Source organism: Ornithodoros turicata, chromosome 6, assembly GCF_037126465.1.
Source record: "Ornithodoros turicata isolate Travis chromosome 6, ASM3712646v1, whole genome shotgun sequence".
NCBI classification, from domain to species: domain Eukaryota; kingdom Metazoa; phylum Arthropoda; class Arachnida; order Ixodida; family Argasidae; genus Ornithodoros; species Ornithodoros turicata.
In genome coordinates this window covers 4,930,300-4,945,758 of record NC_088206.1, presented here as the reverse complement: position 1 = coordinate 4,945,758, position 15,459 = coordinate 4,930,300, and the positions used below count along the sequence as shown (strand labels likewise).

General features: G+C 45.7%; 1 protein-coding gene across 1 annotated transcript; it reads left to right on the top strand.

Moving 5' to 3' along the window:
- The first annotated feature begins 905 nt into the window (after positions 1 to 905).
- LOC135398913 (proline-rich protein 2-like) lies at positions 906 to 14,230 on the top strand. Its single transcript, XM_064630468.1, has 5 exons — positions 906 to 1,179; positions 10,067 to 10,177; positions 11,353 to 11,634; positions 12,062 to 12,422; positions 13,218 to 14,230. Exons 2-5 carry the CDS (start codon positions 10,068 to 10,070, stop codon positions 13,314 to 13,316), a joined length of 852 nt encoding a protein of 283 aa, XP_064486538.1. The 5' UTR covers positions 906 to 1,179; position 10,067; the 3' UTR covers positions 13,317 to 14,230.
- Positions 14,231 to 15,459: the final 1,229 nt, after the last annotated feature.

Genomic DNA, 15,459 nt, shown 5'->3' with positions numbered 1-15,459 from the left:
CAAAAGCATCGCGCGCGATTGTGGGGCGCTTTCTATGCCACCTGTTTTCGCGGCTTAGGAATGACGTCATAACAGAAAGCCATGTCGGGTCGAAAACGAAACTAGCGCGCGCTATGTCCGTCTGCTTCGACGCGCCTCCCCGTCCAGGCTTCGATCGGGTTTTTTTTTCAACGAATACCGCAGCTAACTTTTCGAGAATTGGGTTAAACGCAAGCGTATTTCTTCATGAAGGACGCACGGCTTCAGGTGCACAAAAGAGAGGCTGGTATTTTTCATTGCTTTATCAATCCACATCGTGCAGTCTATCTTTAGGGCCTGACTTTTTAGGGTTAAACCCGTATCCGCCCGATATTTACCCCCCGAACGAAATCTGTAAAATTCGGGTTTAACCCGAATCTACCCGAAAACATCCGGGTCGTGTGGCACACTCGTAAGCGTGCATTAAAATAAAGTTTGATAACATTGCTAAACATTAGTTCCATGATAAGACAAATTTTTATTTAAAAAAAATCACCCGAATACACCCGAATTTCTGACGACAGAATATGCCGTAACGGGATTTAACCCGAATACACACGAATTTTCAAATGAAAAATATCACCCGATATTTACCCAAAAATAAAACCCGAAAAAGTCAGGCCCTATCTATCTTGTAGTATACAAGTTGCTTCCCCCAGAAATGTGCAACTTAACAAAAGCTCGCTCTGTTCCTTAAAAGTGTACAGAAAAAATAAATAAATAAATAAATAAACGCAATCTACACTCTTACATATCAGACATAACTTTCGCTCCAAAGAAGACTTCGTGAGCGACCCCCCCTTTTCAAATAATTACACCCTCTCGCCTTGTACCTCTCGGGCCCTCTGCTGCTGGAACTGCTTTCTCAAGACCAGCTACTACCAGTCGTTGAACTCGTTTTTCTTTACAGGACACGCATGCGCAGGAGAGGCTACCTCCTCGCTGTTGCAGACAGGCTGCAAGACAGGTGGAGGTATTCTTCCCACCTTAGAATTAAGCCTCGCCGGAAGCTGGCGGCGACGTTTCGCATCTCTGCACCGGAACCCGGATTCGAACCCCCGAACGGTTCGAAGGATGTACCGTGACACGTGGAGGCGATAACGACGGGCGAGAACGGATTATCGGATAGGGCGATTAATCTCTAAGGAAAGAAAAAAAAAGGTAAGAGAGATTTTTAAGTAGTAGGTGAACGAATGGTGGGCGGTAGTGTCGACTATACGATAAGGTTGACTGGGTCGCAGGAAAAAGTTACGTGTTGAAAGAGCAAAGACCCTTTTATTTGTCAGTTCCGGTGTTGGATTAATCAGTGCTTTGTGTGTGTGTGTGGGGGGGGGGGGGATTGTAGATACGTCCCTATGTGACTCGCGGAGTTGTGGAATCTTAGATCAGATACGATGGAATTGATCTGTTGGGGACCTTAGGGCTTATGATCCGCAGACTATGAACTGTACGCGTACATATAGCAAGCTATAAAGCTAACCCTGCTGGCTATGGCATTTTCACACTACAATACTTTTGAGCGGTTAAGACCAAGTATTAGAATACTGCTTGCCCCGAATGCGTTCATTTGTCGTTACGGAGCCGACTACGCACACATAGGCATGTATAAGGCACTGTCGGCAAGAGATTTGGACATGCATTCTATTGATTCGAATTTGCATTGTTGTGATAGAAACTGACTATATATTTCAGCGGCTAGATGTCCCGACGTAACAGTTTCTACTGTCTTGAGTTTTTTGCAGTATACGATTGGTGGGACGATAAAATATTCCGCATCCAGCGCAGACGTAGGACATACACGCGCAATGTGTGATACGCTTATTCTGTGTGTATGCATACTATTGCAATAGTGTAACAGCTCAATGTAACTACATATGCTCATTTGTTCATATCCCCAAGGTCAAATGCATTACGCACCGCGTTAGATCTTACACAGGAAGAACAAAAGTTATGTTGCTTATTGACGCGCACAAAATCATATTACACAATTGACACGCTTATATATAAAGATTGTGATGTGATTTCAAAGAAGCATTTGTCATTAGAAATCGAGTCGCTTGTACAACACGAGTATATTTTATCATTCAATTATCACTGCATTTAGTCATTAATAACGATAGTGTTAAGAACCGAATACGACAGCACTAAACAAGACATAAGTCAGCGTACATTACAATGTAAATGACGCACCGAGGCGAAGGCATGCTATAGATGGTGGCAATGCAATTGGAAGTCACCAACAGGGATGAGTGGAGAATCAAACGGGTTTTTCGGTATCGTCCTATCGTCCCGGATTCTTAGAATGCTATCTATACACGCGGCAAGGGCCTTGGCGGCACTGACATTGCATTCGTTGCAGTGTATAACCTTATGTGTGACTCCGGTAAACGCATGCCTGCCTAGGAGCTTTTCGATAGCACGATCGTATGTTATGTAGGGAGGGCATGTATGGTTCTTGTTGAAACTGAGACGGAAACGAAATATTACAAGTGGTACGCGGAATGGCGTTGCTGGTGATTAACTGGCAGAAATTGAATGGCCATGGACGCCAATGACAGTAGATGAGGATAAATATAATAAGTATAATAAACGGTACTATCGAGTGTTCGTTTTCTTCGCTGCCATATCAGTTAAGAAATCGAACGCAGGGATAGACTTCGCAGGAAAAGTACTCCGCACAAAGTATTCGAAATAAAGCACACATGATGTGAAGCTTTTGGCTTCACAACGTAAAAGTAAAATTACACGGTTATATTGGGGTTCATAAACAAACGGTTGTTTTCGTGACAGTATGTAGCTTGCGACGGTCAAGCCAAGTCAAGCTCGTCAGAGACCTTTGTCTCTTCTTTTCGAATGCGTGCTAAGGAACCCGAAGTAATTCCATTTTCTTATAAAGGGATGAGGACGAATCTAGTTTTTGAACTACAACTATTTCGCATGCCGGCGGTAGAAATCAAAAACTGCCAGCCACCCATAGCATTGGCCTCGCTCGTTTCCTGGCAGACGATTAACAGCAGAACAACGACTGTCGAAGCAGACGAAAGAAAGCCATCTGCTTTGTTGTTGTCGTCTGCAAAAAAGTATTCCCCATTTTCTTGCGCGAGGTAGACTTGGTGCATTCTAGTCACATAGCGGACCGCCGTTGCGACGGTGTTTGATCATCTCGATTAGGTATAGGATCCCTTGTCAGAACTAACATCGACGCATTCTTGTCCATTAATCACACCGGCACATCAAGCAGAAACAAGGCAATGCCGAGGATCTAGAACAAACAATCTCGTCGTTGTCGAGAAGCCTCAGCCTTGCTTTCTTTCGACATTCCGGCTTCGTTGTTTGAACGCGCATTTGTTCATATAATTCACTAACTCCATGGTGAAAATTTGTAATTTGCGCCAGACAACTTTTTGCTCATATACTCCTCAATGCACAATATATCACAGGCAGGAAAAATACTGCAGGGGACAGTAAACATTGCATGCAGGAAGACGAATCTGTGTTATTACAAGCACGTTTCATACTGGGGAGAGGTGCTCGAACCTTAGTATATCGCTCAAGGTGCGCATGCAACAAATCAATTCGCTTTCACTAACCATGGCCTGCTTTGTTCTTAAATCACTGTTTCTCTGTCCTGTCTTCACATCGCACTCTCACACAGATCCTATAGTCATACTTAATAAATAAAGTACTTAACAGCATTATTATTATTATTGTTATTATTATTATTATTATTAAGTACTTAAAAGAGTAGCAGTAAGAGAATTGTCAGAGTTTGATATACGTCAATAACGTCACGTACTCATGTCGTCGTGTTGACTTTGGCGCCGAGCTCTGACGTCAGACGAGCAAGAGCTACGATCATTCTCATTGGTTCCAGTAGGCACGTGACCTTTCTCACTGGCGCATATTCCTCCCGTGATGTTACAGTCGATTAAGTTTCGGTATCGGCGGTTTCGCTTCTATACCCGTCGTTTACATTCATCCGGGACATTCATTTGGGGGCGGAGTGTCCCTTTAATAACACGTGTATGACCCGCGAGTACGATACAGCTAATATCACACTTCCTTTCAGCATACGAAGTATGAGTAACGTATTTAACGCATAAAAGGGCGCTTCCAAACAGATTTCACGGGCTCGTGAACACCTACGGTGCTTTCTTCTCCACATAACTTCTCTTGCTTGCACGCTGTTCTGCGTGCTTGTTATCTGACAGCGCTTACCGGAAAACCTTAACGGTCTTTACAAAACATTTAATAGCCAGAGTATAATGTGTGCCTGTTTCCTTTTCCTCCATCTCGCATGAGGAGCTATTTGGAACGGGCAAACGCCACGGGCCCCTGCAGTGACCACATTTCTCCGCTTCTGCTTTTATATCACTTCCTTTCGAAATCCAGGCAGACGAAAGAAAACATCCTTGGGGCGGTGATTTCGAAACCTGCAGCGGGTAAACATGAACGCACTTTTCCGCTACGGTCGCCTTTCATTAGTACGTCTATACAGCTATGAAGTAAGAGTGATCGGAACGGCTGCTGTCTCTCGGAACGCGTCGAAGAATGTCCCCGAAGTATGGGTTTGATAGTAGTGAAGCAGGGCGAGGTCATGGAGGCTTATCGGTGGAGTCCTGGTTTGCGCTGCTCGAAGAAAGACATGGTCGCAGTACTAAATCACGTACAGTCAAACCCCTTTATAGCGAACACCTTTTTAACGAAAATACCACTACAGCAAATTTTTTTTTGCGGTCCCGCTGGAGGCTATAAGTCCAATAATGGACACCCTTTTTAACGAAAATACCTTTACTGCGAATTATTTTTGCTGTCCCCTGAGTTTCGTTGTAAAGGAGTTTGACTGTATTGCATTTATTATACATAGTGTACGTTTTTATGCCTTCCAGATTTTTAAATAAAAAATGTACGAGAGCAGGCCAGCCGGGCATTCTACAGGACTAAGGAAGCCCCTAATGAAACAGTTAATTAATAAATTTCACATATCTTCTTCGAGGGAATGTCCGCCCGCCTGGCCCAGGGATTTCCCTGCACCCCTCCCCAGGTTTTTTTGAAACACCCCTCCCCCCCCCCCTGAAATTTATGAGATTGCCCAGTACAGCTCGGCTACAAATGCATGTATACATAACCACGTATCCATATACATACACCCCCCCCCCCTTGAAAGCGCGGTACCCCACCTAGAGGCCTTTTTTTGAGGAAGTTACCGGCGCATCCGTAAAGACTGTATCTATATGCGGCTCTCGTAGCTTTTTATAAAACGTCTGTAACGAATAGAGAAAGCACCCTGTGTATTTAGCACCACCGTAAAGCAACGTAAGCTTCAAGAAATGTACCGTGGGGAAGACGGACTACAGTATAGTTACTGTATAGTTATAGTTACAGTTACAGTTATAGTTACAGTATAGTTACACTGTAGGGCAGACGGAAAGGAGTTGGACGAGTTAGGGTATTATATTCGTGTTCAATATAAGAACGACACGTCCAAGTCCCGCCCTACGCATGTTCCTATTGACTGCAATAGCTAGCAGCGTCACTCTACGTCGCGACAAGTAACTACAGAGCCCGATAGGGGGCACCTCGTAGCGCTGCAGTAAACGGTGCCTCAGTAGTAGCGTAGCGTAGAGCCCTCTGTGCGCTACTATTGGGGCTCCCTACTGCAGTATAATTTATCCGGCGGAGTAATCTCGTTAGGATAGGCGGACTACATTTCATGCCGTTCTTAAGTCTATAACACGGGTATACACAGAAATCAGGAAAAAACGCCAGTGGGTCAACTTAAAAGAAGCTCGAATACACGATAAAAGGTAGTATTCGGATATAACGAACACACCATCGGAGTATCCGGACTTAAATGGCTGCACGTTCAGCATCGAAACTTTACCGAATAATCTGTAATATTGCGAGACGAAGAACAGATGACCTCTGTGTTCGAATAAGTCAACGCCAAATTATGATGTGGTGCAAGACGTGGCGTCCTCTAGTCCTCGACGTTGCGTTATAACAAAGAGTTCATTGTGTAAGATCTCCTTCCTTTATTATATGGTCATAAGGCGTCGAATACTTCACCTCGGCTGTTGAGGGCTTTGAAAAGAAGATAAGGCACATGAAAGCGCAACCATTGTTCGATATAAAGAAGTTGCGGAAGGTAAGACCCGGAAAACACTCTTGGCCAACAACTAACCACTTTTTGCGTACCATTAAGCCAAATACAAGAAGAAAAATTAGGACCGGAGTATACGTGTGGAAGATGACCTGTACCAAAGTAATAATAATAATAAGTCGGGGTTTTAGTTCGCGAGACAACTGTGATTACTAGCGACACCACAGAGGTCGGTGCTTGGACAAAGCACGCAGCGCCGTGGACGACAGAGTGCACAACCAAATTGTACAATGTTTTATACCAAGCTGACCGTGTCTTCGTCCCGTCGTCCCGTAACCTTTGTACTTCCTATCCACGTACACATCTACCCCATAGACATAAGTCCTAAAAAACTTGGTATCATCATATATATATATATATATATAATACAGTCAAACTCCTTTGTAGCGAACACCTTTTTAACGAAAATACCACTACAGCAAATTTTTTTGCGGTCCCGCTGGAGCCTATAGGTCCAATAATGGACATCCTTTTTAAACAAAAATACCTTTACTACGATTTTTTTTTTTTTTTTGCTGTCCCCTGAGTTTCGTTGTAAAAGAGTTTGACTCTATATATATATATGTACTGAGATCCTCGAATGCTAAAAGAAATATATACGAACAATAAATACGTGTAGATCTACTCCAATTACGATATTATTACCAACAATAAGAACCTTCGGCACGCTTTTTAGAATCCTGAAAAAGAAGGTGTGACTGTGTTGTTGACGGCTATCGGCGGTCTTGTATAGACCAATTCAAATATCTGGTGCAGGTGGCGCCACTATAGCGAGAACGGGACCTAAATTTATCGAGAATGCTCGGGGTTGCCAACAAAAGGAGAGTGAAACGTGCCACGTTCAAGCTCCGCTCTAGCACTGTGCATTTGACAATAAAATTGGCCATTGTGCTAAATAGGGCCATCGTGTTGACGGTATTTTTTTTTTTTTTTTTGCGAAACTATTATATTGAAATGCTATTAAATTTTTATTGAAAGCCTTTTCTTTTCTTGAAACCGTGTTTTTTCTGTGTGTGTGTGCTTTTCTTTTTCGTTGTTACTGTAGCGGTCACAGAATTTCAGCGTACACTACACATAAAGAACGTTTACGCTGAAAAACAGAAGGAAGGGAAAGGGTAGGTGGAGAGAAAAATTGATGTAGCGCAAAGTACAAGCCAAAGAAAATGATGTGTGCTCGACCGTGTGTGGATATCAAGATGCCGGTACCATATTCCATAATTGCAGAGAGAGAGAGAGAGATTGAGAAAGAGAGGGTGAGAGAACCATTCATCACGCAACTGCCCATCCATATGATGACAGCGTACAATACAGGAAGCATCATCTAAAGACGAGGAATTTCCTGCTTTGACAAAATTGCCCGTGTATGTGGTTCAGACGCGCGCGATATTCCAGTTCGAGAAAAAAAAATTAAAAAAAATGTCTACCTATTCTACTTCCATTCTTGTTTGCTGCGGGTGAGAGTGTGGCACAAATTCGATCGAGAGACAAATCGCACGCATATATTTGGTACATACATGATGGTGGCACATATTTCCTACCCTCTATTTCTGTATGCCGCATTGGAGACAAGGAAAAACGTGTTGTCCCAATTCTAAAATCAATACTATACGTAAACTGTCTTTTTTTGCATAATGTAAAACCCCGAGACTAGGGAACACGAAAGGACAGACACAAACACGAAGTCTCTTCCCTAGTCTCGGGGTTTTACATTATGCATCATCTTCACCAGCTCGCTTGCTTCCTAGCCATTTCTTCATTGTCTTTTTTTCTTTTCTTTTTTATGAAACGAGGTACGCGACTTTCTTCTAGCAACAAGTCTGAGCGGCTTGTCTCACAAAGGAGGTCCATGCAAACTTTAGTGACTAAATTTCGTAGGGCGGTTCGCTTCTGTTTCTTACACTATAGAGTCACTAAATAGCTATTTAGTGACTCTATCTTATACCAGATATTGAGAAGATGAACGAATCGTGCGGTTATAAGTACTGTGGAACTCAGCGATTTGTAAGAAAGAAAAGAAAAAAGAAAGCTGATGATCTGCTTTTTGTCTACCGCATTCCATCGACATTTATATTCTGATCTACATCGCTAATACGGCAATACGACAGGCTTCGCGTTTCTTCCCACATAAAATACTGACTTTCAAACACACGCACGCTGTATAGAAGTATAGATCATGCTTTGAGTTGAACGAGAGAGAGAAGGAGATAGAGGCTTCTCTTCCGAGTAGTACATGGCATTTCATTTTCTTTCTTTCTTTTTTCCGCCGGTCATCCCACTTGACTTCTTCCTGTGTGTGCCTACTTGTCGGGGAAACCGGTTTTGTCTGTTGTCCACTTGCAATGCGAAAACGATGAAGCTTCGCTCCCTTTGCTATTGTGTAGCGAACTTCAAGGTGGTTGCTATTCTATAAGCGAGGTGAAGAAATTTACTCAACCGTGATGACTTAATTGGCTGCCGGACATTGTGAGGCATTGTGAGGATGAGATGATGTTTGCCAGTACATCTTTTTTTCTTCCTTTCTACTTTCTCGGTCTTGTCCTTTCCGCCGAGTACCAGATGTTCCGCTGTCGTATATGTTTTTTTTTTTTTTGTACTCGCTGTCCACTCATCGTATTCGCTGACCCTCTGTTTACGCTTTCAACGCTATTTCTTGAAATTATTTGTCCTGTCTTTTATTATCATTTTTTTTGTACAGGCTGGAAATGGGCGGTGCGAATGCATGTCTACCGTAACGCTGTAGAAGGTGCTGTAAAGTGTAAGGGAAGGCGTCTTATTTTCTAGTATATAAAGAGGAGCAAGAAACGCCGTCGGCTGATATTAATGCTTTCTATGTTATATCTATTGTCAGATACAAGCCCCGTTCCTTTCTCGACTATCTCACTTTATCCGTTGAACTTTCCCTCTCCTCATCCCATTAACTTGTACTTAACGTTGCAAATGATGGATGGAGAAGACGGTTACGTGCATCGATGTGAACCCTAGTTCCATGTCTCACAGTTTTACAGGGGTAATAGACGTAGCGTAGAAACCGTAACTGACCACGGCAGGCATCTCCGTCAGGAACTTCTGGGCGTTTGAGGCTTATGTGTCTGTGTCGTCCCTAGTGAAGCGAGCCAGGCGAGCGCGGGTCAGATCACCTGCTTACGAGAGCCAATAGGAATTGCTCTCGCTCCTCTGACGACGAAGCGTGTTCGAGCAACTACAACAGCTTGGAAAATAATATATTTTCATAAAAAAAAAAAAAAAAACTCCGACGTGCATCACAATGCGTGCGTCATCTAACGAACCACGTACATCAAGGTGAACATCGACGGCTCCATCGAGGCATCTTCTCCGCATGACTGCAATGTCATGCGGGAAAGCGCACATTATGGTTACCATCAACAGTATGGAACCTTTCTTGCATAACTTAATTAAAACCTCTTCCTTATATAACTGATAACTTAACTCTTCTTGCATTACGATGACAACTCCGAACGCGTGCTTCATGATCGCGAACATTAATGTTTAGGCATGTGTGAATATTCCAATTTTTTGGCAATACTGAAGCGAATACTTCGAAAATCGAATCGAATATAGTAATATTCGATTCGATTCCCGAATCGATGTTTCTTCGAGCTCGAATATATTCGAATGGTTCCGAAGCTGAGGGCATAAAACAAAATGAGCGCTACTTCATATTCTGATCCATACGAATATACGGCGTGTTCATGCTGCACACATATTTTTATCCGTACAATGTGCTACTTGTTTTTGAAAAGGATTATTCGCACATGCCCATTAATATTGTTCTGCCCGCGAGAGAGTGCAATAATGCACTGACCAGTGTTTGTTGACAGAGAGCGTAAAGAATCCTGTCTTATTCAATGGCACTTCTGTTTCCAGGATGGGCAGGAGAGGAGAAACACCGCTGCCCTCTTGGCAACAGAACACTGCTCAACGAGGTCGGAATATTCCGGGGACTTCAGCGGCAGCCAGAAACCACATACATAGAAGGTAGAACGGATGCATTACACGTAGAAAGCGTGTGTTACAATTTGAAAGGTCGTGAGCATATCGCACATAAGAGAGTGCTGTGTAGATGCTTCAGACAGCGAAATGGCGCTAGTGATATCGACATCATTTTTGCAATTTCGTGTACAACGGATGACAGACTATTGAAATATGTATAAAGAACCGTCCGTGATATCAGCTGATAGTAAAATATACATTGGTATCAATAACAGGGAACAGGATACTCCCCCTGAGCTAAGCCTATACATAGTTACTAACGACAACTGGTACACAAAAATATCGATGGACCGGATCATGTAACTATAAATACCATCGACAATACTGCGAAGCTGCTGGATATCCCGCATTCGATGTTGTCTATGTGTTGTAGAGTATTTGTCAGAAGTCACGTCGCGGTAATGTAATAGTCAGCGCACTTGAGCAGTAATTAAGGAGGTCGGATCCCGCTGCTGAATTACTTTTTCGACCGCTGCCTTTCGTCGTCGTCTAGTTTTAGCCGTCGGCAGGCACCAAGACAGAAATAAAGAAAAAAGTCATGGTCGGTTCATTGGTGGATCCGACGGAAAACCCTTTGGGAACTCTCCTTCACAACGCCATACAACCCTTCAACGACCTTTCACAAACACTACACATCCCTTCACAAACGCTACACGACCCTTCACAACGCTAACGCGAGGCAGCATCCGCAGCCAAACGAGCATTTCGGGCTTCCTCCGATTCAGCTTGGCGGCGCCGTCTCGCAGCCCCAGCCTTCTTTCGCCGCCGCTCCTCCGCACAGCTTTCATAACCCATGGCGCGCTGCACGGCTGCACTGCCGGCGCGCCGCGTCGCGCTCTCCACGCACCCTCTCCTTCCATCCTTCCCTCTCTACTTACCGTGCATGCGCGCCTCGCCTGACCGTCCTCCTCTCCCCCGTGACCCACTTCCGCGCGCACTCCGCCTGTACTCTCCCTCTCCCCAACCTACTGTCCTCCTCTCCCCCGTATAGACGAGGTCCCTAATGCCAACGCAGTAAAAATAAATTTAAATCAAGCAATCACCCGTTTTGTTCTTAGGCGATGGTGGTTTACACATTGTGTTGGCCCATTTGTGCGTATATTATCCCCCCGCTGGATTATTCTCTGCCGAGTATTTACGATTTCAATCTCACCCGCCAGGCCACCATCACCGTCGGAGTCCAGTTCGAGCACATCCATGGACGAAATGGGGCGCACTCTGTTGGTACGGAACGGCGACCGAGGCGGGCCCCGGCCAGCCTGGGGTCCCGAGCCTGGCTACAGGGGCCCAGGGGGCACGCTGCGTTCCACGAGGTCGGTGCCCGCCCTGGCGCTCGCAACGTGGGATGGGGAACCGTGCCCAGTTCACGGACATGGCCCGCATTTCTACCCTCCACATCATGGAGCTCAAACGCCGGTGTCCGTTGCGCAACCTATGAGAAGGTGCGTGAACTAATGGTGCCGCGACCACTCCCTTCTATTTAGTTTGGTGGCCACTAACAGGTGCTCAAAACTCACGGACTAAAAAAAAAAGGATGTACTCAGTGAGTAAGATATAAATGTCGACGAACGTCACGTATTTCCACCAACTTTTGAAAGAGCCAGCAAAGATTCGTAGTTTCGGTTTCTCCAATAACAGGTGACGTCATCGGGCATGTTGAAGCGCCCCAGAGTGTCAGTGTTTGCGCCATTGGTGCACTCCGGAGTGTGAAACACGAGTTTTTTGCGCTCATGGGTACCACGCAGGAACAGTGTTGCTAGGCTAAAGGCCGCATGTCTTTGGGTCATAATCCTCAAAATTATTTTTTTATATGTTACCTCCGCGTCACTGTTGCGAGTCTAAATGCCCAATTTCTCTCACCTCGACAAGGTTCGGATCCGTGTTCGACGTAAGAACTCTGCAGTACCCTCCTCCTCCTCCGATGACCCCTGTGCCAACAGCCCTGGAGAAGAAGTCCATCCATGGCTCCATGTCCGCTTTGGGTCCTCCTCCTATGGGTCCCCCACACATGGGGCCTCCACACATGGGTCCCCCACACATGGGGCCTCCTCACATGGGTCCCCCACACATGGGACCCTACCACATGCCCCCACCGATGCTGATGCCCCCCATGATGCGACCAAGACCCTTTGTCTTCCCGCATTCGGAACCTCTGCCCACGAGGGACCCCTACCGGTCGCAGATGAAGTTACACGGTCGAACTTCTGAAGATGACTACTCGGTTGATCAGGTACGTGGCAATTTAGTGGCACTGTGGTTACCATAGTGGCACTATACAAGGTGAGGCACGTCTTTTTCTTCGGGTTTGTGTCCATGTTACTGGAAAAAGAAAGCGGTAATACACCATATACACAGTGGTCTGGTCAGAGTGGTCTCATATACACAGTGGTAGATGAGAAATATTGCTATTACGAAAAACAAAACTATATTTGGACGATTATGATGAAATGGGGAGCGTAGCCTATGGCGAGCAAAAAGCACTGCTTTTCGGGCATGGCGTTGGTAAGCTATAGATTTGACGATGGACCGAACAATATTGTTATGGAAAGAGGGCGAGATTCTAGCTAATCTACAGACACTGTAAGTGTGTATTCCTGAAAAGTTAGTAGCGCGCTCAGTGGAGAGGGATGTGTTCCAGATGTTCCGAGTCATCACAGTGACGGCAGCTTGGGGAGCCCACTTGTTGCAAGAGACAATCGAAGAGTAAAAGCGACACTGAATCTCATCGTATGACTTAATATGACTCATCGTATGACTTAACGCAGTATCCTGTCCAGATATGTGTAGTGGAACACCGAGAGAGGGCGTTAGATCAAGTCTTGCAAGCACAGACATATGTGGAAAGGAATGTCAGTTGACAACTCTCGCAAGGCCATTGGTCACCTTAAACGTCTGAGAAAAAGAAGACGAGTTGTTTCTCTGGAAAGCTTGACCAACCAAACCGAATTGTGAATGCGCTATATACCGGACAGTTCGTTGTACTCATGATCGTTATAACGAGGTGCAATTCTCAACTTTCTTCCAGGTCTGTTGCCGAGGTCACCTGGTGGTGTTGTGGATCATCTTAGCGGTGGTCACTATCGGCGTGATCCTAGGCATAATTCTCGGAGTCACCATCACCTAGACTATTAACTCATCTGCACGTGACCTCCGACGAAAGGAAGGAAAAGTCAAGCATGTGTGCGACACTCCACTGAGTAGGACAGCGTGGTTAGTCATATCCGCGAGGAAGAGAACCCTCATTTCCCTCTTCCCCCCCCCCTCTTTTTTTTCCACTTGGGATATCCTCAAATTACGATCGACAGTTCACTGACAGTAGGTTGACTCCAAAGGGTCATTGGCAAATATTTATTTTGACATCCCAAATGAAGAGGGTACACCGGCTCCGGATCCCGCCATGTATTTCGTGGACCTAGGGGGCGACTTTGTCGGGTGAAGCCATCTGATAGCATTGGTCGATGGACCTTTTTCACAACGCTTCTGCGCATGCTCTGTGACCATGACGGCTCCGAAGAAGGTTCCCTACATATTGAATAGATGGCGCCAATATGGCGCCGGCTGCAGGGTGCCTCGATACTTTTGCTACTTGCGCCCTCTTTGGAAAGAGGGCGCAAGTATCGAGGCACCCTACAGCCGGCTGTGCTTTGGCGCGCGCCGATCTTGTTTCGCTGGACATCCGCTAGGATACGACGAGAGTGTAAATGGTGCATTGTACTGTACAGTAGTACGGAGAGGTTACACGTGTAAGCTCTCCCGGCATGGCCGTACGATTATGACGCGACGACGTATGACAACTAGCGCCATCTCAGCCGAAAAAAAAGAAAACAAAAGTCGGGAAACTGGCTGGTGTACACTCTCCAAGGGGAATTGTGCCTTACCATTTCTGCACAGCGCTGGAATGACGCGCCGATAACCGAGCCAGAAGAAATACGAAGGCGAGCATTAAGGATTTGAATACGACGGGTGTAACCTGGCACCCGTACAGTGTGCTTTCTTCCCTCTTTGTAATATATTCAATAAATTAATTTCTAACAATTTCTTCTAACAGAAGTGCCATTGAATAAGACAGAATTCTTTACGCTCTCTGTCAACAAACACTGGTCAGTGCATTATTGCACTCTTTCAAGGTATGCACTATGCAGGTATGCACTCTGCAAGGTATAGCCTCGCAGGTGCAGGGAAACACGCTTTTAAAAAAAGTATTCAGGCAAGCAAACAAACCTTAGTGGTTAGGACCTTGACAGTTTTTTAATTTATATTAACAAAGAAGATAGAGAAGAGATGTAAGCTGAGTTTGGCGTACGGGCTTTCGCCGACTCTCCCTTCGCACTAAGCGGAGTCGGTTGGCAGGAGACTTCGAATAAAGCGGCAATTCGAAAAAAAAGAAAAGAAAAAAAAAGAAGCGATTTGGTTATAGCGAGGGTTTACTGTATGTGCCGACCTTGTCTGCAAAAGTCGTTCCATCACAATGAGATTAGAGAAGGAGTCGTCGGACAGAATATGGCGTTGTGACGCCAAGTCCGGAGAGCCACCACTGCGCGGCATGACGTCATGAGCAAGACGATATATGGAGGTGTCCTCGATGGGTGTCCAGACAACCCGCAGTGACGTGGCAGATGATAATGCGAGGCAGACTGTAACACCAGTATACGAAAATAACAGCGAGGGGAGTCCTACCAAAGCCACCTAGGTACAGAAGGCCTGCCTCATGCCCCGTCTCACCCCTTCCCTCACGTGATATATAGTGGTGCTAATGAAAGGCCATTGTCGGCCTCACAGAGGTGGGCAACGTCACGACTAACGCCCTAGGGAAACGTGCGTCCTGGGGCGACTTCTAAGGGAACTGTGGCGACATCTGTCTGAAAGCGTCAGAGGAAAACACAGGAAAAACTCCAGACAGCACAGCCAGCACCGAGATTGGAACCCGGGTTCCCCCCCAGTCTCGACGTGACATGGCCAGCACGCTAACCACTGAGCCACGCGAGTTCGAATATCAAGTCGGAATGTCGTCTGCTTCATCCAATCGCCGCCCCTTGCTGTGGCTGCGCATGCGACTCATGAGGGCTTGTCTCCATAGCTACGGCTGTAAAAATGACGGTCTGCGATTGGCAGACCTTTAATGACTAGGTCACGTCGTTTTGAGAGATCAGGCGTTGAGCTAGGCGAGAGATCTACGTGCCGTTGATCCTACCCATGATGTGGAGCTCCAAACCCTTCAGGACAACAAGGACCGGATTGCTGTTCGTGCTTGCCGTCGCCATGCGTTG